Here is a 27337-nt window from a genome sequence, read left to right as displayed (position 1 = left end):
AACTGTCCAGGACGTGACAAAAGGGCTCGGTTTAGCTGCCGCTGATGAGAGGAACCGCTTCCAGCTCTCCTGCCCTCAAGCTCCTCTTGCTCAAACGCAGCCTCTCCCCCGGGCCAGCGCTGCGCTCCGCGGGGCCCTGGATCCCCCTCCTCCTGTTGTTCATTTAGGTGCCCCAGCCTCCTGGGAACCGGGGTCCTGGCCTGGGGAAGAGGCGGGGAGGAGGCTGGAGGAACAGGTGGTATTTGTAGATTAATTAATATTTGTGAATAATAACATGTGCCCAAGGGAAACAAATCAATCTGTGTTTGCATATTCATGAGGAGGTCGGAATGATCCCAGCTGCTCTCCAGCCAGGGAAACCCCATCTCTGGAGGCAGAGTCTCTGGGGGCGGGCCCTAGGGTTGCGGGGTGGTTAGGTTGGGCTGGCATGGAGGCGACGTGACCTCTGTAACGTGCATTTCCATGACGATTGTATTTGAGTCCTGTGGCTTGGTGGGGTGCCTGCTCCTCCTCCTTTTTACCTCAGAGCCCTGACTCTGAGTCTTTGATTTCATAAACCAGTATAGTTTCCAAAAGTACTTGGGGCCAGACATGGGGTTGGCAATTTTTTATTTTGCCAAGTAAGGATAGTGTATATATATATATAAATTACTGTGATCTACTATCGCCATCACTTCATACAAGAAAGGGCATTTTAACACCAAGGACAAAATTTGAGAAGAAAAGGGTGGTTGGCAGCTTTGCACAGACGTAGCGAAGAGAAAGGATATAGTAGAGCCCTTCGGAGTGCAGGAAAACTACATCAACCATGTTCTACAGCATCGCACAGAGTGAGTTGCTTTCCTGCCCATTTGTGTCTGCTTAACGGGAACGTGGTCCACAGAGCAGTTCAGGGACAGCCTGAGAGCGCAGGCCTTGCCTCACCTCGGGGTGCAGCCCAGCCTCGCCCCGGGCTGGCGGAGGGACGCTCTGCTCTTACCCTGGCCCACGTGCGGGAGGTCTCCGCCTCCCCAGCAAGGTTAGCGTCATCCTGCCTCCCTGCTCTCTCCTGCCGTCTCCCCACAGGTGACCCTGAGCACGAGTGGGGGCAGCCTGGGGGTCTGGGACTGCTGACGAGGGGGCTCTAGAGCTGGGAGCAGCCCGCACTGCCTGACCCGGGACAGGCTCTGTGCCCACAGTCGGTTGGGAGGGCAGCGTGCTCATGCCAGGAGCTGGCAAGGGAGAGGCCCCGGCTCGGACAGCTATGTGGTTGCCTGAGTAGTTCCTCCAGAATGTGTCCCTGTTTGTGTCCTCGTGTGTCCCTCTCTCTGGGCAGCCATGTCTCTGTGTCTGTGGGCTGCTGGGAGAGCTCTCTGGGTAGGACATGTCTTTTCAACTTTTCCACATTTGTCTGTTCTGCTTTTTGGATCTGAACAGTTTCATGAATACCCCAGGCCCAGATACACAGGGGTCCCTGGAGTCCCTAGGTAAGAGCCACGTGATCACATCAAGATGGGGTTACCAGAAGCCCAGGTTCTCTGCCACCCATGGTCAGAATCTCATCCAGGATTGTCCGACACGATGTCTGCTCTGGTTATACCCTCATGATGGCTGTATTGTGTATAAACCCTTTCGTATTGATGCCAGGGATTGACACCTCCATGATGTCTGTAACCGGGGGTGACACCTCTGGATAAAGTACTGGAGAGTTAGACACCTGTACTGTCTATCAGGCAGCTACACTTGCACGATGTCTGCACCAGACAGCTCTACCTCTGTGATGTCTGCACCTGGGTGTTAGTTACATTGCTGTGTGTACCAAGGCGGCTACAGGGGAGTAAACCTCTGATGATTGTATTGGGGAGTTGCATTTCAGGGTGACTGTACTGTGTAATTGTGCCTTCATAATATGTTCTGTATGTTCGCACCAGGGAGCTGTGCCCCTGTGATGTATGTTCCTGAGGGTTAAGTCCCTGTGATAACTGCACTGAGCGGGTTCACACCAGCTGCTTCTACTTGAGGTGGAACCTCTGTGAATGTTGTATTGTTGCCCCCGTGATATCTGTATGAGGTCCCTCTGTCCCTGTCCTTTGGGGGCAACACTCTGCTGAGCTATGAGCCATGATATCTGTACCAGGGGCCACAGGATGGTTGCGTCAGGGGGCCAGACCCTCACAACAGCCTGGACGGGCATTTTGCTGCCCAGTGCCTGCTGGGTGTTGACTCCTGTTGGCTGCACTGCTGCACCACAGTGCCATGCTGACGGAGCCCAGACAGGGCCTGTGGTGTGTGACCTCCAACCCGTTGGCCGTGAAGGGAGGGCGTGATTGTGGGGGCTCTCTCTCTCTCCTGGTCTCCACCATCTGAGCTCTGTGATCACTGAGGACCCCAGCTGGGATGTAGATGGGGCAGGATGCCCACCATACCCCTTTCAACTTACTTTCTTTTGCTGCTCAACTCCTGTCTCAGACTCTGGCAAGATCTGGGACAAGAGACAGCTCCCATTTCCCTTTGTGGTCAGCGCCTGTTCCACTTCACAGTCCTGCCTGCTGTGCCCCAGCACCTTTGCTCACCTGCTGTCCTCTGATCTCATGACCTTTATCTCAGTTGACACTAGGGTTCAAGTTCTAGGAAGGAGCAGAGCTGTCTTTAAGCCCTGTCCTTTCTGTTCACAGTCCTGCCACCTCCTTGCAAATCTTATCACTGTGGGTCAGCTGGCACCTGGCTGATCACAGCTCTCCCTCCAGAGTCCGTGGGTGCCACTGCAGGGCCCTGGGGTATATCCGCTGTCACTCATTCCCCTTCTATGTCCTGTGGCATTTTTACAGCATCAATGAGGGACTTGTGTGCCAGCTCCTGCCCAGAGGAAGGTATGAGCAAAGCTGGTGGGCACTGGTGTGAATCCCCTGAAGCCCTCTCTGTGGGGGACATGGGAGAGAGGCCCTCAGGAGGCCCCCTGGGGCTGGGCCGTGAAAGCTGTGTACCCGTACTGCGTGCTGTGACCGCAGTACCGTGAGGGCTTCCCTTGGGTTCCGGGCAGAGTGGGGAGGGAACACCAGGAGCGGAGCCTGTGAGCAAAGGCCTGGAGGCGTTGTCAGTCCCAAATGTGCTTCCTCATGCCCAGGTTCGCCTCACTGGGCAGCGCTTCTGAGCACGTGGCTCTGTGAATTTGCCCATGCCCCTGCTGGGACAAGGAGAGGAGGTACGGGTTGAATCTAGGGTTCAGCACCCCCCACTTCTGGCCACTAGGGCCTCCCTGTAGTTTCTCTTTGGAGTGGGAAGGTGCCATGGGAATTGGGTAGGATGAGGGTGGCCAGGTGGGCAGCAGCAACTTGTCGAGAGCGTGTCCTGGCGAGTCGGGACAGGTTGTGGCTTTGACTTCAAGTCTCTGATGCCTGGATCCTGTCTGCCACTGTCAGGTTTGTGCTCAGGTCTGCACTCAGCCTGTGGGGCCTGGCTACCTGCCTGTTCCCTCCCTGCAGAGAGAGGAGGGGGAGCAGGGGGCCCCGGGGGCTCCGGAGTCCCTAGCCTGTGTGAGTCTGCGAACTTCTCCCTCATCCCTGTCTCTGACTTGTTTTGTTGGGTCTCTGTGTATCTCTGACCCTGTCCCCTGTCCCTGCCCCCTCATGGAGGCGAGTTGGAAATTCAGGATCTGGGATTGGAGCATCCCTGCACACCGTCTGTTTTCAGGAGTCCCCCTATTCAGTTTTAGGGGCTGATCTAAAGGCCTCTTGTACTCTCTCCCTAAAGTGTGACAATTGGGCTATTTTGGGAGTCACTGGGGGATCAGTGAGGAGCCTTGATGGTCACAGGGGTCAGAAAGTGATCATTGAACAGTACCAGGGAGTGGGTCTGTTGAACAGGGCGCTGGATGGTAGTGAGGATGATGGGGGTCTGGGTGGTGAGTAAGGCCAGGAGGTGGCATGGTGGGCAGTGGGACATCAGTGGATACCAGCTAACTAGCTTCCCTTTCTCTCCGTCACAGGTAGATTGTCCTGGGCTGTGGCTGGCCGTGGTGCTGGAGCTCTGGATGGCCCCTGAACCAGCCCCAGGGAGGACGATGGTGCCCCTTGTGCCTGCACTTGTGATGCTTGGTTTGGTGGCAGGCGCCCATGGCGACAGTAAGTCTGACCCCTCAAGGTGTGGGATCTCCCAGGTCAAAAGGTAGCATCCCTCCTAGCAGGACTCTGGGATGGGAAAAGGACCCACTACTAGAAAAGACAGAATAGCTAGCCACCTCTCTAGACCTTCTGTCCTAGAGGGAACCTCTCAGACGGAGAGGTCCATCCCAGCAGTGCCCAGCCCCCATGCATCCTGTGCAGGGCCTGCCTGGCCCCAAGGCACTGCAGGGTTGGGTATGTCTGAGCGTGACCTTGTTTTTATGGGCTGGGAGTTAGACATGTCTGGGATTCATGTGGTCATCGGATGACGTGCTTGGGCATGTACTATGTCTGCCACTGCAGATCTGTGCAGAAGACCCAGCATGAGCCATGTCAGAGTTGGTGTGGGAATGGGGGGGTGACGCACTAGGAATGTGTGGACGTGGGAATAGGATGCCCCATGTGCCTGCAGATCCAGGGAAGACTCAGAAGGCAGAGCACTCTAGCTCTTCCCCTGGGCCAGCCCCTGGAGATTCAGGTGTGGAGACGCTGAGCCCCCCCCCCACCATCTCCAGGCCCGCAGCAGGGGCATCTGGGGAAGGTCGCACTTGGCCAGGAGGAAGCTGGGCTCCAGCACCCCTGTGTGTACTGGGGAAGGTGGGATTGTCCCCTGCCCAGATCCAACTCCGAACTTTGGTCCCTTTCCTGCCGCCCTTCCCCCTGTCTGGCACTGTGAGACTGGCCGCCCGTCACCATGGTTACCACTGCTTGGTTACTGGTGGGAGGCGGGGCACGGGGCTGATTTAGCCAATCTGCACACTGAGGAGGAGGGGCGAGGTCGGAGCCAAGGTCTCTGGGGGGAAGGGGCTGTTCCCAGCCTCTTCTGAGCCCGGAGGTGGCTAAGGGCCAACCCTGGGGTCACGCTGGGGGTCAGCAGGCCATAGGGTTTTCCACAACCCCCTCTCCAAGTCTCTAGGCAAAGCTCTCTCCTTGCTCCAGTGAGGCCCTTTCTCCTAATGGCTCATTAATTATTCAGGACCAGATCTGGAGAGGGGTTGGACTGGAGCTCCTGCCCTTTGTCCTCCCCAGCTGGGCCCTGGTGGGGCTAGAAGGGCAAGAAGGAGGGGAGGGTATACCTCCCAGAGCATGGGGGTGAGGGGTGATGGGAGCGTTGAGGTGTAAGCTGGAGTAAGGCAGGGGTAGGGGGTGGGGGTGATCTCCAGGCCTGGTTGGAGAGAGCCTGAGCCTGTAGGGGCAGGTTGGGGTAGAAGTCATCGGGCGTGACTCCCACATTGGCAGGGAGGGGAAGGCTTGTCAAGAGTTAGGTGTGGTCAGTGGCCGTTGGACATTGTAGCCCTTGGATATTGTTCCCCCACCCCCACCCTGGACACTCGCAGGGCCTTCAGACAGGGCCCTCGAAGGCAGAGGGAGGACCGCCCAACTGCGCTGTCGGAGTCAACACATCCTGGGAGAGTAACTGCCTTTCTACCCTGCTTCAGACCCAGCGTGCCCCAACCTGTACCCCTCATCTCATCCCCCCCAAACCTGCTCGTCTTCCTGTGGTTTCTCTCCTGGCGAATGGCGTTACCACCCACCCAGCCACCCAAGTCGGAAGCCTGGGCCTCCTCCCCACCTCCTCCCTCTCGTACCCCCCATGTAATCCATCACCAGGTTCTGTGGTTTTGACCTTCTAAATATCTCTGGAATGCATCCACTTCTGTCTCTGCTCCCTTCACCCAAGCCACCCTCAGCTCTGGTCTGGGCCTCTGTGTGCAGGGCCTCCTGATAGCTTTCTTGCTGGCAGAATCTTCTCACAACCCATTCTTCATTCCCAGTGAGAGGCCCGTGCAAAGCGAAAGCCCGATCGTGTTTAAAACACCTCGCTCTCCTCCCTGTTGCCTTCAGGATCAAGCCTAGGGGTCTCAGCCCTTCTTCAGGCCCTGTGTTGTCAAGCATCTGCCAACGTCATCCTGCACTCTGACCCCACCCCACACCCTGCCGTGTCGCGTTCTCCCTGTTGCTCGTGTTCTCCCCGGGCCTGTGTTCCTCGTTTTCTCTGCTTGGAACACTCTTTCCCATCCCCTTCACCTGACTGGTTCCCACTCACCTGGAGCCATCACCTCCTCCCAGAGCCTGGGTCATATGCTCTTCCTCTTTGCACCCGTTGGATTGCATGATTGTGACCATCTATGGTGAGTCTGCCTGTCCCATTGGGCTGCGAGTTCTGGGGGATCAGGCCATTGTCCAGCTCAGGTCCTGGAATGTAGTAGGTGAATGAAGGGGTGGGGTCAGGCCTGGACCCCCAGTAGGAATTGGGGCAGAGCAGAACAGTTTTTAGAGCAAAGTCCAAGAACCTTCATGCTGGTCCCTTAAGAACCAGAGCCCAGAGGTCAGGTTCTTGAATGTAGGAACCAGCCAGAGACCCTGAAATGGATGAGTTGGACTCTGCTCCCAGGCAGAGAGCCATAGGACGGGCCTGGACCGTGGCCGTGGTGACCTGGCTGGGGAGACAGTCTGTCTTCCAGGCCTGCCTTACACGGCACACTTGGATCTGTCCCCTTGCCTGTGGCCAGGCTTGAGCTGGGCTTGGGAGACTTCTAGCCAGGGGCCAGCAGCACACGTGGACGGGGCTGCCGTAAAAGGTAGGGCAGGCACCCCAGAGAATTGACGACCGGAGCAGTGAAGCGCGGAGCGGACAAATGTGCTTCTATAGGCCTCTTAACAAGACAAATGGATGGGGGCCCTGGCCCCTGAGGGAGCAGAGGGAGGGGTGGAGAAGCAGCTGCCAGGGTTCGCCGGAGACCTGGCACCCGGGGCTCGGGCAGTTCCCGCAGCCTGGGGCTTTGTGGCTTCTCGGGGAGGCTTTGGGACCAGAGGTGGTCCTGAGCAGGAGGAGCTCTCTGCTGACAGGCCTCGCGGTCAGGTCTAGACACGGAGAAACGCGCAGGCCTGCCCGGAGCCTGCACTGCGGGTCACTGCTGTCTGTTGGGAGCACACCGGCAGAGGCAGTGACCTAAGCATCTTGGGAGGCTTCTTGGCAGAGGGGAGCCCCTAAAGGGTGAGTGGGCATTAGCTAGTGGGGGTATCCCATAATGGGTGAGACTGGGGAAGAAGGGACAGGCCTGGGCTCCTCCATGGAGCTCATGGGAGAGCCGCAGTGAGAACCAGCCCCCTTTGTCCCCAGACCACATGGGACAGACAGGGGTGCAGGACCAGTTACTTGGAATCTTAGGAGCCCAGAGCAGGATGCCTGATGGCTGGAGGGGCAGGTGGTGGGGACAAGAGCCTGAGTAGCTGAGGATGGGTCTGTCCTGTCCTCCCCCCTGCCCCCCAGAGCCTGTGGAGCTAGGACGTGGCCGGGTGCCACACACCAGCCTGTAGTGCCCTCCCCTTGTGGAGCAGGCCTGGAGTCCCGTCTAGACTCTGCCCTCGGCAGAACTTCCAGCAGGTTGTTTTCTCTCTCTGGGCCTGTTTTCCTGTTGCACAATGAGGCTAATCACTCCTACCTGGAAAGGGTAACTGAGGGCACCTGTTCCAGGTGTCTGGTACCTAATATGTGCTCCCCCCATCAGAGACCATGACCTAGGGCTCTTTGAGTGTCCCCAGGAACCCAGGGTGGTCTCTGAGCCAGCTTGGGGGGGCAGGAGCAGTCACAGGAGCGAGCAGTAATGAGTCCCCCCTCACTGGGCGGTTCAGGGCTTGGGAAATCACCTCTCCAGGAACTCCCTCCCCTGCCTGGCAGGCTGCTCTGCTTCCGTGTCTGCCTGTGTAGTGTGTGTGGCTACTCCGCAGGGAAGGCACAGAAGAGCAGTTTCCTGTGGAGGAGCCTTGGAGGTGGCCCAGTGTGGCTGTCCCCAGGGCTGGATCCTGGGGGGTGCCCACCCACTACTAGGCCAGCCCACTGTTTCCTTTCACAAGCGATGCCCTCCCACCTGCCAGAGTGTGCCCAGGGCATGCTCCTGGAAGCTGCTGTCCAAAGGCTATGCCTCTTCTGTGGCAGGGGAGGGGGTCAGGCTGAGGGAGTCACACTCTGGTGGCAGAAAGCCCCTCCTGGCATGTGGCCCAGAAGTTCTGTTCAGACACTCACTGAATACCAGCTTTGGGTCAGCACTGGACCGAGTGGTTAAATCACTTGGTCTTGTCCACCTGCCTGGGGACCTGACCAGTCACATGGCACGTGACGGTCAGCGCTGGGACAGGAAACCAAGGGCTCTGGATGCAGAGCAGGCTCCCACGGGCTGGGGAGGGCCGCCTGAGAGGGGCAGGGCACACCATGCAAGGAGGTGCCCCCAGGCCTGGCCTGTCGGGGCCTGGATGGAGGAGAGTGGCGAGTCCAGTAGGGCTGAGCTGTGCGTGGCCCACGGCAGATGCTCTCTTTTGAAAGAGTCAAGCAAGATAGGTGGGCCTGGAGAGGCTAGCAGGCGCAGGTGTGAGGGGGAGTGGGCAGACAAACCCCGGGTTTGGAGCTGGGGAGAGCCATGGTCAGATGTCTGCTACCCAAAGGTCTGCCTGGGGAACAAAGGGGCCAGGACTGGGCTGTGTGAGGTGCCCTCGGCTGGGGGGGATTTGGGGAGGTGTTGAGGAAAGCCGAGGGAGGCCAGACTGAGGGGAAGGACCAGCGCCCTGGGCGGCGCTGGGCTTAGGCTGTACTCCTTGGTCTTGCCAGACTCTGGTGGGTGGGTGGCCAAGCGGGCCACTGGCCCCACTCCAGACTCCTAGGGGTGTTCTGCCTCTTCTGTGGCCCCAGGCCTTGGGCCCAGTCCAGCCTCCACATAGTACGAAGGCCTTTCTCCTTCTCACTCTCTCCTGACCGGTACCTGGCGGAGAGCCACTCCCCAGTTTCTGGTTCTTTGTTTGTCGCTGAGGCCTCGCCCCGCCCCCAGGCACTCTGGCCTGGACATTCTGGTTCGGCAGGTTCCAGCCTCTGGTTTCTGTGTTTCTGTGCAGACACGTTACTCTGGAGCCTAGAAGAGTTTCTACCCCACTTCTCTCCCTGGGGAGGGGGCTTCCCCCTGGGGTGAGGGGCTGCAGACTCCCTCCTCCTCAGGCCTTCTCTTGTCTATGGCTTCTTCATTTGCTCCATTCCCCTGCATGCCAGGAACTGGGCTGGGACTGGAACAGGGCGGGAGGCAAGGGAGGCACGGTGTCTGCCCTGCCCAGGGCCATTGTCCTAGGTGGGGAAGCAGCCATGACTCAAATACTCCCCAAATGTGGAAAAAGTGATAACCTCCCACACCTACCTAACAAACCATGGGCAGTGCTACCAGACAGGCAGATGGAGTTCCCAGAAAGCTTCAAGCCAGGAACTGAGCTAATGGAGTGGGGGACAGTGGCAGGGAGACCGAGGAACATTTCTGAGGAAATGATTTTTAAATTGAATTCAGAAAGGTAGACAGGAGTTAGTGGGTAAAGCAGCAGTCTGCGAGATCTGTGGCAGAGGACCAGCCTGTGCAAAAGTCCTGAGGCCGCAGGGGACACTGCTTATCCAGGCGATGGAGCTGGGGGCGTGGCTGGGGTCAGACCGGCAGGGCTCTGTCTGCCAGGGCAGTTGAAATGTTGTTTTGAGAGCCCCGGGAGGCCTTTGGAAAGTGTTGATCAGGGGGAGAGGCTATCAGTTCGCACTGGCTGCTAAATAAAGAATAGATTGGAGGGGGCAAGACTAGAGGCTTGTGACGGTGGAGGGTCCAGTTCAGGGAAGGCGGTGTCTGGGCTGCGGTGGTGGCAGTGCAGGGGAGCAGAAGCTGCCGTCTGAGGTCCTCAGGGTCGGGGAGGAGATGCCCTCACCCTGGTGGAGCCTGGTGGAGCCTGGTGGGCACAGTCCTGTCTGAAAGGGAGGCTGCACACTGGGGGAGTCCAAAGCCTCCTTCAGAGGACGGTCGAGCGAAGGGAGGGACACACATGTGTTGTCCCCATGCGACTCTGGTCCCCGCCAGGTGTGTGTGTTTCCCCACCAGAGTTGTCCCTGGCTCCTCTGGCTACTTCAGGAACAGTCAGGTGAGTGCCCGATGTTAGGATTTGGAACACCAGATCAAACCCTGGCTCTACCCCCAGTCACTCTGTGTCGTGTCCTTTATGGGACCTCCTGAGCCTCCCTTTAGCAGTGGGGACGATACCACCTACCTCACGGGGTTGTGTTAAGACTTACACTGCGAACAAGAGTGGTGGCCACCCTCTCGCAGGCCCACCACGCGCCTGTGCAGTGTGCAGACGTCCTCACGTTTTGTCTGCACAGATCGTGTCCCTGGCACCACTTTGCAGATGAGGAAGTGGAGGCTCAGAGATGGGGAGTGATTGGCTTGATAATTACATAACATCTCTAGGACCCACTTGGGCCAGGGCTGCTCAGTAAGATGGGTTCCCCGCTGCTCCCTGCAAGGCTCCCTCCCTGTTCTCTGCACCTGCTGCTGTCATCCCGACCCTGGTGTTCCCCGGGACCCTCCCCTCCTCAGGGACTCTGCCCCATCCGCTGTCCCCCTCTCTCCACTGGATTAGCACCCTCTTCCTCTCTGCTGGCTTCTTCCCATCAGCATTTAAACACTTGTTTTTCACATCTTAGGGGGGAAAAAAGAAACAAAAATGTAAAAACCCCCTCCAACCCTAATTCTCTTCAGGTGCCATGTTTTCTTTATCTTCCCCGTCATAGTCAGTCTTGTTTAGAGTCATTTAACTCCTCTCTGCTGCTTCACCTCACACCCACTCCTCGACCTTCTTTGGTCTGGCCTGGGCACCCACCGCACCACTGACCCTGTTCTTGACCCAGCTCTTGGCTTCCAACCATACCGTGGGGACTGGTTTGTGCCTGGGGTTTTGAAATCCAACAGGCTTGAATTCCAGTCTCAGATGTGCCACTCATTGGCTGTGTGACCTTGGACAAGTGACTTGACCTTTCTGAGCCTGTAAACTGGGGATACTGATGAAGGACTAAGTGCGATAAAGTACCTGGTGCAGAGTGGGTGCCTAGCGAAGTATTGTCGTCATTGCACACACGCGTTTCTGTGCCAGACGCCGGGCCAAGCCTGGGTGCATCAGCACTGAGCAGGTGGACTGAAAGGTCATTTCCCACGGTATTAGCCTTCCTGGAGCTGTTCATTGGCCTGATTAATAGGAAATGGATCTGCTGTCAGGATTAACGAGGTGTTGCTATGTCTTAGTGAAGGCCGGGTTTCTCTGGTCTTGTGACCCTGGGTGGTGGGATTCATAGGGACAGGTGCGCCAGGTGGGCCCCTGGTGATGTGGGTATGGCAGTACAGTGTCTGAAGCCCCTCCCATTTCCCCCTCCACCTGCCTCCCTGTGGACACTTGGGGAGACAGCCAGGCTGTCAGAAGTCAATAACCCTGTCGGGGGGCAGGGTGCAGGGGCAGGTTTACAGGAAAGCAACTCACCTGGGACGCCGCCCAGAGATACTTAAGGGGTGGAATGTCTGCTGGTATGTGGGGGCCGGAGGAGAGGAGGAGTCACGGTATCTGGCTTGAGCCTTGTGGAAGGAGGTACCATCACCAAGGTGGAAAGCAGTGGGAGAGAAACAAGTGTGGGGAGATGCTGGGGCTGTTCCAGCCGCTCTCAGCACGCCTTTGTCCTAGAGCTCGGATTTGATGGGCAGGTGGGGGGTGGAGACAAATGTGTAGTGGTCAAAGTACTGACTCCAGACTCAGAAGGCCCGAGTTCAAATCTCAGCTCTGCCACTAACGAGCTGTGTCACATTGGGCAAATTCCTTAACCTCTCTGTGCCTCCGTTTTCTTCCTTATAAGCAGAGATAATTTAGAAGCCACCTTATATGCCTACAGCTGTTTGCAGAGTGCCTGGCACAGACTAAGCTCTGTGCAAGGGTTAGGTCTCACTACTGTTACTCCTATAGATCTTCTTTGCCACGACCCTATCCCCATGACTGCCACCTAGTGTTGGCCATGTCTGTAGTGACTGCCCTGTGGTGACTGTTGTCTTCCATTCTCCAGGCAAACCTGTCTTCATTAAGGTCCCTGAGGACCAGACTGGGCTGTCGGGAGGGGTGGCCTCCTTCGTGTGCCAAGCCACAGGGGAACCTAAGCCTCGTATCACATGGATGAAGAAGGGGAAGAAAGTCAGCTCCCAGCGCTTCGAGGTACGTCCTTGGGTGGGAAGTGGCAGGCAGGGCTCAGGGCTCTGCCTATACCAGAGTCTGGTCCTGCATCTGTTCCCCTTGGTCTCTCTCCCCCGGGGGCCTTTTGGAGGCAGGAGGATGGCTGACCCAGAGCAAGTTGTGACCAGGTTTCTGTCCTCTGGCAGGTCATTGAGTTTGATGATGGGGCAGGGTCCGTGCTGCGGATCCAGCCTTTACGGGTGCAGCGAGATGAAGCCATCTATGAGTGCACGGCCACCAACAGTCTGGGAGAGATCAACACCAGTGCCAAGCTCTCAGTGCTGGAAGGTGCGTGCCCTGGAGGGGCGTGGCATGGGGGGTGGGCAGACTGCGGTCTGGGAAGAACCAGCCAGCCAGGCCTGTCCCTGCCATGGGCTGCTGTGTGTGTGGCAGAAAGGAGGACTTGCCATGCTGGGGTTGACGAAGGTCCGCAATAGACAGGGATGGTCATTGGATCTGGCCTGGCTTGTCTGGCTTGTGCTGAGGCCGGCCGTGTGCCTCATGTCTTTGTGTTCTCCTGCTGAGACGGAGCATTTATCTGGGGGGATCTGGGGGCTGACTTGAGGTGGGGGCTGCAGCTGTGTATAGCTTGGGTTACATGGCTTGTGGAATGGATTGGATTTTCCTGTGGAGCTTGCCGGTGGGCTTCAGAGATCTCTGTTCCTGTGGCAGGGGCCCTGGATGGGGGACTGGGACTCTGTGTGTGGATTTTAGTGTCTTCTCTCACTTAGTGGCTCCTCCATTCATTCACAAACATTCCCTAATGCTGCCTTGTGCCCAGAGCGTGGTCTGACCAGGCCCTCTGAACTGCAGTCTCTAAAAAGTGCAGTGGGGCAGCTCAGGGGGCTGGGGGGCCACAGGGGAGAAGGGAGCTGTTGTCTAAGCTGAGTCCTGAGACTACATGGGAGTTGGATGGGGCCCTAGGCAGGAGGAACAGCATCAGCATGTGCCAAGGCCCAGAGGCAGGAGAGAAGGAGCTCTTTGGATGGTGTGTGGACCTGGAGGGCAGAGAGAGAAGAGGGGAGAACAATTCATCACTTTCCTGGGGACACAGGGTGGGAGTGACATGATCAGCCCCCAGCCAGGATGGATTCATCCATCTGAATATGTCTGCATTGTTTTCAAAACATGGTATTGATCGCCCTGGCTGGTTTGCTAAGTGGTTAGAGCGTCGGCCTGTGGACCAATGAGTCATGGATTTGACTTCAGTGAAGGGCATGTACCTCGGTTGCAGTTTGTCCCGGCCCTGGTCGGGGTTGTGTGGGAGGCAACCATTCGATGTGGCCCTATCACATCGATGTTTCTCTCTCTCTCTCTCTCCCTTCCTCCCACTCTATCTGATGATAAGTAGAAAAATATCCTCAGGTGAGGAATAAAACAAAACAAAACAAAACAAAAATTGATAGTTTGATTTTTTTTTTTTTTTAAATTACAATGACAATACCTGTTCACTATTGCAAATTTGATACGTATAGAGCAGCACATAGGAAATTATCTTCTTACTGTTAATGTCGGGTTAGTTCCCTGTGTGTGCATTTTATGTACATAACAAAGTGGGTCACATTCTGCCCAGTGATTTGTAGACTTTTTATATTTATTTATTTATTTTTTGTTCATCCTCACCCGAGGATATTTTTTCATTGATTTTTCGATAGAGTGGAAGGAAGGGAGGGAGGGAGAGAGAAAAACAGCGATGTAAGAGAGAGACATTGATTGGTTGTCTCCTGCACGATCCTGACTGGGGTACGTGCCCTTGACTGGAATCGAACCTGAGACCCTTTGGTCTGTGGCTGACGCTCTGACCACTGAGCCAAACTGGCCCGGGTGTCGGCTGCTTTTAAAAAAACCTGTCATGAACGTCCTCTTCATTAACTGTTCGTCTGCGTCATTGTCTCTAATGGCTGTGGTAAGTATCACATGGAAGCACCCTAATTTATTTAGCCATTCCTTTATTGTTGGACACAACACGTGGTGTTTGCAGTTTTTTGCTTTATAAATAGGTGTTATCCACGTCCTTGCAGACGTGTTCCCCTTCCTGATTGCTTCCTTATTCTAGATTCACGGAAGCGGAATTGCTGGCTTAAAACGGCACCTGCATTTTTAAGGCTTTCAGTGTTTCCAGAAGACGGTGTCAGTTTACACTCCCACCAAGCAGGTCATAAGAGGGCCTCTTCTGCGCATCCGCACCAGCAGTGGGAATTATTAAAAAACTATCTTTGCCAAGTTAATAGGCAAAAAATGGCATCTCAATTTGATTTGCATTGCTTTGATGACAAGAGCAGTTGAGCATCTTTTCACAGTGGCCATTTCCACACTGTGGCTTTACAGGTTCACACACGCGTCCCGTCAGTACTGCCTGTGGTCTGTCTCCTGTGAGACAGGGCGGGGCCTGCCGCGTCAAGGCGCAGCGGAGGACCGTGGTTAAGAGCAGAGGCTCTGACCGATTGCTCTCTCACCTTGTGACCTTGGGCATGTAACTGTGCCTCGGAGCCGCATTCGCTCCATCTGCAGGTGGAGATGTAACACCTACCGTCCAGGCCGGTCTGGAGGATGAAGTGTGTGACGTGCTGGAGCACAGCACAGGAGTCCATCGTGAACGGTAGCTGCTGGAATGTGGGACTAGAAGCTGCACATCCTGAGGCCCAAGCAGCTGAGCTGGCAGTGCCTGGATTCTGTGCTGTCTGGCATTATCTGGGTGGTACAGCCCCTCCTTGTACTCCCATGGGGGTACTTACCTGTGGGCTGGGGGCCCAGAAGGCAGGTTCTGGGCCAGGGTCGCTGATTGCTGCATGTCCTGACCCAGCCACCCCTGACCTCAGGTTCCCCATTCATGACCTGAGGATGAGTATTTCAGCACTGCCCTCTCTCCAGTTTGTCTCTGCCCCAGCAGGGAGCCATCTGCCCTGCCCTGGCATTTGGGAAGTGGCTGAAGGGCCAGACTCTGGCTCCCACCGTAGAGGGCATCTTCGCAGGCTCTCGTATAGGGAAAGGGCCTCCTTGTCAGTGTTGAAAGAGAAGTCTCCCCAAGCTCTGGCCCTCCCCCAAGGTCCTCTTTGGGCCCTCTCCTACCCCAACACTGCCCTAGGCAACTTTAACTTTTAAAGACTGGAGAAGGCTGAGGATGGTCTTCCAGGGCCTGTGGTGAAGGGGATTCAGACTTGCAGGGGGGTCTCCCATCCAGAGGGGCCTTCTTGGATCAGGGTTTCTTTAGCTGAGTCTGGGGTATGTTTGTGCTTCTAGGTTATGAGAGGTGTCTGATGATGTTGGGGAGGTGTGGGGCAGGTCCCTGTTTGGGTGGGGGTGGAGCTGTGGGCCTGAAGGAACCCCTCCTGCTCCTGAAACATAGCACCCGGAAGACGAAATGCTGACTTATCACGTCTGTGTAACCTTGACCAGCTCTGGGCTTGGCAGAAAGGAGTGGAGTGGGAGGCCTCAAAGATGCCAGGGGGTGGGGCCAGAGGAAAGCAGCCCAAACTAGGACTGCCCCATCACCCCACCCTGCTCTGCCCCTCCTGGCCTGTGCTGGCCAGGAAAGCCCCCCCTCCCCGTGTGTATAGAAATGACTGACACATTGGACTGGGGCCAATCACCACAAGCTGGGCTCTTTAGGGGAGTGGCTAAGGGCTGCCTAGGGAGACCTGGCTCAGGTGAAGGTTTGGTGCACCCCTAAAAGCTCAGGCCTGCAAGTTTTTCCTGCCCTTCCTTGCTCTGCACCAGGCCCAGCTCCCCTCACACTCAGCCCCCCTGGTGGCTCCGGGAGCACCCTGATCATGGCCTTTGCGCCCACTCCCCAGGGAGAGCCCTGCCGCCCTGGGATGCCCAGGCCAGGGCTCAGCAGCACATGCTGGCTGGAGGTGAGCCTGTCCTGAGCTGTGAGGAGCGCAGAGCCGCCACCCAGCGTTCCTGTCTGAGTGGTAATTGAAGCCATTAGCGAGCCAGCCTCTCCCTCGCTGGGTAATGGCAGGAAAAGCTCTTCTCACTGCGCACTCGTGAGGCGGCTGAATCACTCCCCCTCCAACCCGCCCGCTGCCACCACTGAGACAGGGAATCTGACATTTTCCCTCTGGAGGGAGGGGGAGCGGAGGGGGATGGGAGGCAGGCCTTGCTGCTCGGCCTTTCGCTCCAGGAGGGGGGAGTGAGGGTCTGGAGCTCAGTCTGGGGGTCACAGATTCATTTGGGCCAGTGGGTTCCAGGCCAGGCAGGACAGTGGTCAGGTGGGCCCCGGAGGAGACCAGACAGCAGAGGTGTGGCAGGGTCCTGGTAACTTGGGTGGTTCTGGAAGGGCCGAGGGGGAGGTGCAGGGATGAGCTGTTTCTGACTTTGTCCTGGGGGGCCTGGCTCTGAGGGCTCTGGGTACACGTTGGCCTTGTGGTCATGGATGATTGTGCAACCTGTGTGTGGTCTGGGTGCCATGAGCGAGGCATTGTGTGTGTAAGGTGTGTGATGCAGTATGTATAGCAGGTGTGTGCCTTACAGACTGTATACATAGCAGGGTATGTGCAGCAGACTGTGTGTGTATGAGCGTGCACCAGGCGTTATGTGGGGGGTGTGGTGTATACAGCAGGTGGTGTACATCATGCAGCAGTTGGTATACATTATGCAATGTGTGTGTGCATCAGACGATGTGGGGGTGTGGTGTGTACAGCAGGTGGTATACATCGCACAGTGTGTGTGTGTGTGTGTGCGCGCGCGCGCGCATTAGACAACGTGTTTGTGGGGTGTGGTGCATACACAAGGTGGTCTGTACCTTACAGGCTGTGTGTATGGCAAGGGGGTTGTGCAGCAAGCAGCCTGAGCTGAACGTGTCATCTGCCTGGTGCTGTGGGAGGTCAGAGACACTGGGTCTGGACCCATTGTCCCTGAGACCCCACAGGAGCCCTGCCCAGAGCTGTTGGTCAGCTGGGACAGAGATGAACATGGGACAGAGTGGCTGCTCTGACCTCTTATCAGTGCCTGTGATGGCACCTCAGCATTTCCTCTGCAACCGGGCCAGCAGGGAGGGTGCACGAGACAGGGATCCTTGGGACTCTCTCCTCTCCCGCTCCTCCCCCACCAAGCCCAGGCACCCTTTACCTGTTCCCACTTGGCCTTGGTGTCTGCTCACTGACCAAGACTACACCACTCATGCCACATGGGCCCAGGAACCCAGGTGCCTGCATGGAATGCCCATCTTTCCTGCCTCAGGGCAGGCTCTTGGGGACCAAATGTCAGGCAATGTGAGGTAGTGACTGGGGTGAGGTTAGTGCTGGGCCTGGACCCCTGGGTTCTGCCCTGGCTCTGACCCTGGCTGGCTTTGGGACCTGTGGGTGATGAAAGACCTCTTGAACCCCCCTCCACCCACCCACACACATAATCCCTTTGGAAAAGCCCTGGTGACATGAGGGCTGACAGCAACATACACCCCTGTCCTGAGCTGTCCTGGGGCTGGCGCTGAGCTCGTGAGGGAGCTTGTGTTTTCCCAGAGAGTCAGCTCTCCCTGTCCCTGGCCCAAGCCTGACTTGGGGTCAAGGGCTACCATAGGCATATGGTGGCTTTCCACATGGTAGGATTTGCCCCCTTCCTGTTGCCTGCATGTGTGTCTGGATAACAGGCTGGTTTTGTGGGAGCAGGGCCAGTCACCTCCTGGATTGGCAGCCACAGAAGACCTGGAACCAAGGCCAGCTTCTGCCCCTCCCCTTGCAGCTGAGGTGTGACTTACATGCTTCTGGGTCCAGTGACTGTGATCTCTGTGACTTTTCCTTCTCTCCCCCCCAAGTGGACTTCCTTCTGAATGGCTCCTCCTGTGGGGTGGGCAGTACATCTGCCTCTTCTGTTAGCCACGGACACACCAGGCACCACCCCTGTGCCCACCGTGCCTTCCTACCCCTCTAGTCACAGGCGCTTACAAAGCCCTGCTGTGTGCACGGCCCCCGACTGGCCCCCTGCGGGTTCATCTCTCCCCCCGCCTCATGACCACAGTGGAGCTGGCAGCTCTGGAGACGGGTAGCCAAGTTGGAGGTTTAAAATGTCCCTGTGGCCCTGGCCAGTTTGACTCAGTGGTTGGAGCATCGGCCTGTGTACCAGAGAGTCCCGGGTTCGGTTCCTGCTAGGGGCACATGCAAAGAAAGAAAAAAAAAATGACCCTGTGTGTGCCCTGGCCAGTGTGGTGGGCTCGATTCCTGGTCAGGGCACAACGGTGTGGCGTTCGGGAGGCAGCCAATCCGTGTCTCTCTCAGGTCTATGTTTCTCTCTCTCTCCTCCCTCTCCCTCTCCCTTCTCTACAATCAACAGAGGCATGTCCTTGGGTGAGGATTAGAAAAAAAAACTTTTGCCCAGCCTGTGTGGCTCAGTGGATTGAGTGTCATCCCATGGACTGAGAGGTCCCGGTTCGATTCCCAGTCTGGGCACATGCCTGAGTTGTGGGCCGATCCCCAGTAGGGGGTGTACAGGAGGCAGCAGATTGATGTTTCTCACATTGATATTTCTCTCTCTCTCTAAAAAATGTGGGTGTTTTGTTTTGTTTTGTTTTGTTTTGTTTTAAAGGAAACTTTAAATGACCGTGTGTGCACACTCTCCATCCTTGGTGAGGTGTCCTGTCTCTCTGGCTGCCAGAGGAGAGGATTTTAATCAGGGGAATGACATGATCAACTGTATGCTTCAGAAAGGTCCCTGGGAGTGCAGAGTGGGGTAGAAGGAGACCAGTGGAGGTTGGGGCAGCCCTGCAGCCCAGGTTACAGGTGGCAATGGGCCAAACCCAAGCATTGGGTAGGAGAGGGAGGGAGACTGAGTGACAAGCAGTTTAGAAAGAGCGGTGGCCTGCCTGGCTCCCTGGGGGGCTCGGAGGTGGGAGCCTCTGGGTTACCAGCTCTGTGGCCAGGTGGTGCTGTGTTCCAGACCCAGGTGTGGGAGGCCCAGGTTCGAAGGCAGGCTGATGAGTCCTGTTAGACATCTGTTGTGTCGGGCGTGTGCAGGCATCCAGAAAGGAGTCAGGAGGCCTTGTTCAGGTTCGCTGGGCAGTCCAAGGGACATCTGGAGTTTTGAAGGCCAAGAACTGGCAACTCTCAGGGAGTGAGAGCCGAGAGGGGAGGGAGAGGGCCTGGATGCAGCCCCAGAAGCTAACTCTTCACTTGGGGAGCAGTTTGTGTAGGAAGGAATCTGGTGAAGAGGGGCCTGAGAGGTGGGAGGGGAAACAGGGAGTGAGGCCATGGAAGTCAGGGAGAAGATGACGAGGAGGAAGGGGGAGGGTGCAGCAGGGTGGGGTGCTTTCCAGAGGTCAGGCCAGATGACTGCGAAGTGTCCTTTGGGTTTATCTCCGTGGAGTCGTGCTTGACCTTGGGGAACATGCTGGCAGGAAGCAGTGGGAGTGGCAGCTGGGCTGCAGGGGCCTGAGGAGCGAGTGGGAGGCTGTCACTGGCCTGGAGTGACTGGGCCCAAACCTGGTGGAGGAGGGTAAATGGATCAACAGAATCATCCTGAAGCGGGATGGAGGTGGGAGCCAGGCCGGAAGACAGAGTGTGGGCGAGGTGTGTGCCGCCCCCCCACCCCCCGGCCCACTTGGGTGTGCCCTGTGGGGAGACCTCACCACCAGGTCCAGTAGGGCTGTGTGAGGTGCCAGGGAAGCCCTGGCTTGAGAGTGGGACTGGGAGGGGGAGGCCACGGCTGCTGACAGGCCCCAAACAGCTCAGATTAAAAAACAAAACAGGCTTTTAAGATGCCAAGTTTGATGAAATCTGAGTGCTGGAAGAGGTGGGAGTTTTCTCTTGGAAAAAGCTGAAAGTCGAGACTGAAAGCTGCAAGGGAGATGGGCCCAAGGTTCCCCAGGCCCCCCTTACTTCCTGGAAGCCTGGGGGTGGGGCTGGGGCTGGGCTCTCTGGGAGAGTGTGGGATCCTGCAGGTCTGGGGAGACCTTTCGACTGGCTAGGGGGTGTCTTGGCCTGCTCTGCTGAGGATGGTGCTGCCCCAGGGGGCCGGCCTGAGGTGGCCTTGGTTTCCCACGAAGTTCCTTCATGTGTCTACACATCTTTTCGTTGTCCGTGTCTCTGCCCCGTGCATGCCTTCAGGGGCATGTGTCTCAGCACATGTGTCTCTCTGATTGCGTGTCTCCACATGTGTGTTTGCACGAGTGTTCCCACAGGTGCTTGGCACTGCAGGTGCCCCTCCACACACACTTGGGGTTTCTGAGTTTACACCTGTCCTTTTCACCCTGTGTATCTCTGTGGCTGTGCATGTTTCTAGGTGTCGAGTATTCAGGGTGAGGCCAGGCCCAACACTCACACACAGGGAGGGGTCAGGCTTACAGACAGTACCACCCCAGGGAGCGCGTGTGTGTGTGTGTGTGTGTGTGTGTACGCGCGCGCCTGCATGTGCATGGAGATGCCAAGAATCTGAGTAAACAAGGGTGAGAAGGTCATGCTGACAGACGGTGCTGCCCACCCTGAGACCCTGCAAGGCGGCTCCATCTGTCAGCTTTCTGGTGTAGCCCCCTCCTCCAGCGCAGACTCCGCCTCAGGCATCTCAGGCGGAGCTCAACAAAGAGACCTGTGTGTGCTTTGTAGGGGGCCTCTGCAGCCTCCCTCCCCCAGTCATTGCAGCCAACCTAAGCTAATCCGCTGTCCACCCCCACCCTAGTCTCATCTCTCAGGACCCCAACATTTTCCTTAGCTTTGTCAGACCCACCATTCACGCCCGCCCACAGCCTTTACTCAGGCAGCCCCTCCCTTCCCCAGAAGCGTCCGCTGCCTCCCCTGCGGTGTTCCCTGTTCTTAATCTCCTTCCTCCTCCAGGAAGCCTCCCAGGCAGCAGGGCGGGGGCTGCGGAGTTGAACTGATCCACTCCACCGCTACTGTGGGGCGTCAGGGGCCCTGCCCCTTCTGATCCTCAGGCTCTCAACACCCAGTGCACACACACACACACCCTGTCACCTTACTCTGCCCGGTGTGGTCAGCAGGGGGGATTCCTTTCCTGACGTTCCTCCCTCTGCAGTGCCCAAACCAGCAGTTTGGAGCAAGAGCCATTCACGTACATATGCGCACCCCCCACAGATACACGGGTCTGTGGGGCAGACCTCGGGAGAATGTGTGCACCCTATATGTGCAAGTGTGCATGCAGCTGGAATCTACAAGCAGCTGTAGGGACTTGGGCTCCCGGTACCTCCAAAGTACCCAAGGGCTCCTCTTTCCATCCCTGTTCAGAAGGGGGAGGACCTCAGCCCACAGGGGCAGACACTGCAGATGCCCAGGCGGTGAGGCTGCAGGTGTGTGGGGACCTCTCCTCGGTTCAGTGCCGTGCTGGGGGTGGAGGAAGCCACGTTTGGGTTGAGCAGAAAGGATGTCCAGGAGGGAGGGTCCCCTGGAGTTGGGAAGTGGGGGTCCTGGGAGGGGTTGCGGTGGCTCCACCCAGGTGGGGAGGGAGGGGCGGAAGCTGTGCACTGTATGGACACTGCACCGGCAGCCCTTCCACAGCAGCGCCCTCCGCCGTTGCTATGGTTACCGGGTGGCCTGGAGGGGGGAGGGGCCCTTCTTCCCCTCCCGCTCTGCAGGAGAGGTTTTTGAACAGACTCGGGCATGAAGGGGACATTTGGATGTTGGAGCCTGGATGCGTCGCCACTGCCCACGAGTAGCCACGTGTGGGGAGAGTCCGTTTCGTTTTGCAGTAAATAAAAATGCCCAGGCTTGTGTGCAAGGGGGTTGCGGTGGAGTGGCTGAGCCCTAGATGGTGGCAGAGGGTGTGGTTTGGGGGTGCTGAGCCAACCTTGGGGAGGTGAGCTAGAACGTAGTGCGTTACCCCAGGGGTACCTACACCTCTGCTAGCCCTGCCCTGGCCCAGCCCTGCCAGGCACTGGATCCCACCACCTGCCCCACCTCCTACCAAACTGTGACCTTGGCAGGTTTCTCCATCTCTCTAAGCCATTTGTTTGTATACCTCAGGATTTTAGAAAATAATAAATCATTTTGTAAAGCATTTTAACTCAGTACCTATAAGGTAGTAAAGGCTCTATTAATACAACCTTTTCTCCCTTATATCTGGGCCTCAGTTTTCCTAATTGTTGATGGGTTTGGAGTGATGGTGTAACGGCTGCCCTGATCTTCAGCCTGAGCGATTCTCCTGCCTGCCCCTCACCACAGGACCTAGCTCCTCTGCTACCTGGGCGGCTGGGGTGTAGGGGATAAATGTGCCCGTCAGGGGCTGGGTCGGTGTACAACAGCACGCCCAGTGCTCAGCTTGTCCAGACACATGGTGGGCAGCAGTAACCCTGCTGTCCTTGGCTATGCATGAATGTGCTGGAGGTGCCCAGGTAAGCAGAGAAGGTAGAGACAGCAGTGGTCACTCCTGGGGGCTGGAGCCTCCTGTGAGGCACGCTTCAGTCCTGCACCTCGGGAGTTCTGTCTGGAAGCCTCCTTGGCACAAGGGAAGGGCTTTTGGATCCTGCTGCTTTATGGACACTCTTCACACGTGCTGGTTTTAGGCTCTGGCAGCCAGTGCCTGCGGGATGAACTGAGCCAAGGATGGAGCCATTGAGGGCGCGATCATTGAGGAAGGAAAATTAATTGTCCTTCATTTGGCATAAATCCCAAAGACCTTCCTTGGGTTAGGAATTCAGAGTAGATTCTTGGGACATGGGGCTATAGATGATTGTACTTCTTCCAGTACCTTCCTGGTGGAGGTGGGGTCAGCTGACTCCTGGACCCTATCTCTGCAGGCCCTGTCCCCTCTGTCAGCCCTCCCCTCCATTGCTCAGGAGGGCTTAGCAGGTAGGATTGAGGTCTGGGAGGACCTGGGCTGGCGTCCTGGTGGGCTAGGATGGCTCTGGCAGTCCTGAGGGCCCCCAGCTGCTAGAGAGAACAGGGAGGGTGGGAGGGGGACCCTGAGCGGTGGGAGGGCTTCTGTGAAAGTCAGTAGTGGCAGAGCCAAAGGAAGCTGTTCCCCCGCTTGGTGCAGCCCAAGTCCTGCTTCATTTCCATCCTCTCTTTTCTGTTTAACATTTTCCTTTTAAAAATCAGAGCTGAAAGTTAGGACTCTGTGAGTTCATATTCGTAGCCAAAGAGATGCCTGGGTCACACCTGGAATTTATAGGGCTCCGGGACTGCCAGGTGCCGGGAGAGGCTGGGAGGTGAGGCCATGCTGGCAGTCCTGCTCCCCACCCCAGGCCCATCTCCTGATGGGACCACAGTCCCTGGGTGATGCCCTTGGCATCTGGAGCCTTGGCAGAGGATCCCTGGGGTCTGGCGCCCGCTAGAGGGATCTGGCCTCTGCCCACTAGGGCTCCTCCAGCTTCCTCTCTTGCCTGCCCTCATCCCCAGTCAGTCTCACGGGGTCTCAGCGTTTTCAGGCAGGACCGCGCTGGCATCCTTTACTTTTCTCCCGAGGATGCCATGTGCCTTTTCCCTGGCACAGGAGCCTGACCTCAGGAAATGTCCCCACACACCCACTTGTGCTTGGCCTGTGGGAGGGAGGTGCACAGCCTTGCTAGTCTCCTGGTCTCTCCCACCGTGGACCCCACTCCCCCACCAGGAGGCTGACGATGGACAGCGTTCCCCTTCTCCCACTGGGCATGCCTGGCATCCACCTGGTGGAGCGGCTCTGGTGAGCTGGCACACAGTCTGTGATTTCCTCTTGGGGGAGGGCCTCTCGGCAGCCCAGTGCGGAACGGGGCCCAGGCCCTGGTCTTGGTACCTGTCGGCCCCAGTGGCTCAGCCCTTGCTGGTTATAGTCACTGGGTGCAGATTCTTTGTCAGACACTCTCCAGCACCTCATGTGTATGATCAGATGTCCTCATGATGGCTTTACAAGGTGGGCACCTGAACCCCGTTTTCAGAAACGGAGGCATGGAAAGGATTTGTCACACGTCCAGGTGACAGCAGGTTAGTGGTGGAGGTGGGAGCTCTACTTGGTTTACACGGGCCTGGACCCTGCTTCCAACCCCTTGTGCTTCCGAGGCTGGAGAGTGGGCAGCCTTGCCCCCTGACCCTCAGGGCTGACGCAGGAGTCCGTGTGCAGGGGGCGGGGGCTGCTGCTGATGTCTGTTCCTGGGCACCTGTGGAAGTGACGCCTGTGAGCTGGAAGGCAGCAGCTAGGGAGGCGTTTTGCCCCATCCCCCGCCCGCCTCAGCTTTTGGTGTCCTTGGAGCTTTTTTATCTTCTTGGCCTCCACCTGCTCAGACATGGCCCCCGGGTCAGGACTGAGGAGGGGGGTCAGGGTCAAGGCTGCAGTAGGGAATGGGTCAGTCAGGATCGGGGGTTGAGGGTGGCTCACTGGTAGGGCAGGGTGTGTTCCGAGCCAGGGCCAGAACCCAGGCTGTGACGTGGGCTCTGCCGTGCGGTGGAGCTGAATGCTGGATGCAGGAAATGGCGGGAGCAGGCACTGGGTGGGTGCTGGACAGCGCAGGGAGCCTTCCGGCGAGTGTGGCTGTGGATGCCCCTGCGTCTGCGTCTGCCCCATCCAGCCTTGCGTCCATGGAGCACTTTCTGCTGTGGCCAGGAGAGCATTCACCCTGGTTTCTCCCAGGGCCCAGAGAGCTAAGTGCCGACGTCTTCAGTCTGAGGCTTTGCTTCTCAGACCTGGAACCCGACTTCCTGACAGGGCAGGGCGGTCCCCCCTGCAGCCCCCGGCCCTGTGAAGGGTAAGCTGGGCAGTGGGACTCAGGACTCTGCTTGGAAGTCGGGGTTCAGAGAGAGAAGAATCTTGAGGATCCCAGCCAACCTGGGAGTTGGGAAGCTGCCCACAGAGGGGTTCCTAGCCCTAACACGCCTACCTGCTCTGTCTGCAGAGGACCAGCTGCCCTCTGGATTCCCCTCCATCGACATGGGGCCTCAGCTGAAGGTGGTGGAGAAAGCGCGCACGGCCACCATGCTGTGCGCGGCAGGCGGGAATCCGGACCCGGAGATCTCTTGGTTCAAGGACTTCCTCCCTGTGGATCCCACCACAAGCAACGGTCGCATCAAGCAGCTGCGTTCAGGTGAGCAGAGGGCTGCCCAGACGTGAGGAAAGGTGTGGGACCTGAACCCAGCACAGCCTTCCTGCTTGGGCCTGGGGGCCACAGGAGGCCTCACCCTCCAGGGCTGAACAGAGGGCACCCAGTGGGTGGGCTGGATCTTGCTGTAGGCTCTCCTGGCCCAGGAAGAGAACTTGGCAGTGAGGACTAGTCATTGGTGATTGTTTTACTGTCCTGGGATTGTCACTCAGACTCAGGCCTGCTCTGCTCCTCACAGGAAGAGGGTTGTGCCCAGCCTGGTGTTGGGCTTGCATAGTTGCTCTGTGGGTGTTCATCCTCCACCTTCCCTGCAGCCTGGCCCAAGAGGGGGCCTGGATTGTGCTTCTCTTTGCTTCTCCAGATGGTAAGGAAAGAGGCCAAAGATGCCTGATTTATCAGGCTTCAAAAGGCTGGACCTCAGAGGCTGGAGCCAGGGGGGGTTACTGCCGTCCCTGAGCCACCAGGGCCACCTGTCTCCCGGGGATGTCTCAGTAGAGCCAGCTTGGAGCCCTGGGAGCAAGGATACCATCTTGACCAGGCGGGAGGTGTCGCCCCATTGATCGATCTGCCGGCGAGGCTCCCGCCAGCATAATTGATTTCGTTTTTGTGGGAACGGAGCAGGCGGGAAAGGAGGTTCAGGACCAGTTCAGCTGCATTCAGTATCTGCCGCCAGCATGGCTGGACCGATATGCCTTCGTCCAAAGTCTTCCTGGTTGCTGCGGGACCGGGGCTCAGGCAGGACGGCCGGGCGGCCCGAGCCCCTGCTCCCCTCAGCTGTGATGTCAAACTGTAAAGGAGGACGGGACCGCTCCTTTCAGGCCCTGCCACTCCGGAGGCAGCCTTGCCACTCCCCACGGTGCCCAGGGAGGAGGGAGAGATGATCTGCCCAGCAGGGGCAGGATTCCGGCCCTAGCCATGGCCGCCTGAGACAGCCTATGAAGTGTTAGCTCATTTAATTTAATTAAAACTCAACAAGATGGAGGCAGCTGTAGTGCAGTTAATTAAAACAGCCATAATCAAGGCAGGAAACAGTCCGGCAGCATTTGTAGCCGTTCCCCAGCGCTGCCCAGCGGCCGGCGCAGTTCGGCTCCTCTACGTTTCCCTGCGGTTCCCCAGGCGGGCTCCCCAGGCAGCCAGATGGTCCTCCCCACGGGTCTGGCCTCCACCCGGTGGCAGGGACTGTCTGTGGCAGCAGTTCTGGGAAGGCACGCCGTCTCGCGCGTTTGTTCATCAAGTATTTATGTAGTGCCTGCTGTGTGCCAGGCCCTGTGCCACCCATTCAGTGCCCTGTGCGCTGGCTCCCGCCCAGTACTCCACCCAGTGCTGCTCGGGCCTCAGGCTCCTTGTCCTCTCAGCAGCAGTCTGCACCCTCCCTCCTTCCCAACCGCTCCCTCCCAGGTCTCCCTGGCTGTTCTCTGTCTGCCCTCAGGCCCCTTCCTCTGCTTGTTCCTCCAGCTGGGGAGCTTGCGAGCCTTTCCCTGGGCTGCTCACCCATTCCTGTGGCATCCGGTACCCTCTCCACTCCCACAACTCCCAGATCTGTCTCCAACCCAAACATCTCGAGCCTGTGCTCTAGACCAAAAAATGTGTCTGCTTTCTGGGTGTCAGTCACCCTGACCGTGGTGAGTGATGACTTTCTCCCGCTGACCCTCTTCTGTGAGTGGCAGCCTCCCAACCTGAAGCCCTGACTCCTCCTCCCGTAGGAACTTCCAAGTCCTTTTGGTTTGGTGGCTTCATGACTCTCAGGTGGGTCCCCTTGTCTCCTTTCACTGCCTGCCATGGCTATGTCCTGGGTCACCAAACACTGCTGAATCTATCCTCCAGCAGCTGTCAGTTTCCTGCGTGTGTCCTTCTGTGCTCTGACACTCATTGCCTCTGTGGTCAGGTGCACGCCTGTGAACAAGGCGCACGGACTGGACTGTTCTCTGTCTCCCCCTGTGCACACCTCCAGCTTTATCTCATTGGGTCCCCGCTGGCTCTGTGGCCTCAGTTAAGTCAACTTCTTTGAGTTTCCATTTTCTCATCTTTAAAAAGAAGGTGCAGCCCGGCCCATGTGGCACATAGACTGAGAGGTCCCGGTTTGATTCCTGGTCAGGGCACATGCCTAGGTTGCGGGCTCGATCCCCAGTAGGGGGCGTGCAGGAGGCAGCAGATTGATGTTTCTCTCTCTCTCTGAAAAAAATCAATAAAA

At 57.4% G+C, this 27337-nt stretch overlaps 1 protein-coding gene across 15 annotated transcripts in view; it reads left to right on the top strand.

The window, feature by feature from the left end:
• Positions 1 to 27337, top strand: part of PTPRF (protein tyrosine phosphatase receptor type F) — an 83835-nt gene that overhangs the window by 9268 nt on the left and 47230 nt on the right. For 14 of the 15 annotated variants that reach the window (XM_036255685.1, XM_036255684.1, XM_036255690.1 and 11 more), the window contains exons 3-6: positions 3965 to 4100; positions 12034 to 12179; positions 12344 to 12485; positions 24943 to 25131. In XM_036255685.1, coding sequence (XP_036111578.1) covers positions 4010 to 4100; positions 12034 to 12179; positions 12344 to 12485; positions 24943 to 25131 — 568 coding nt within the window. In that variant the 5' untranslated portion in view covers positions 3965 to 4009. The remainder of the gene's footprint in view (positions 1 to 3964; positions 4101 to 12033; positions 12180 to 12343; positions 12486 to 24942; positions 25132 to 27337) is intronic. The other variant, XM_036255677.1, reaches the window with a different exon arrangement.

This window comes from Molossus molossus, unplaced genomic scaffold, assembly GCF_014108415.1.
Source record: "Molossus molossus isolate mMolMol1 unplaced genomic scaffold, mMolMol1.p scaffold_m16_p_12, whole genome shotgun sequence".
Classification (NCBI taxonomy): domain Eukaryota; kingdom Metazoa; phylum Chordata; class Mammalia; order Chiroptera; family Molossidae; genus Molossus; species Molossus molossus.
This window is presented reverse-complemented; position numbering and strand designations above follow the sequence as displayed.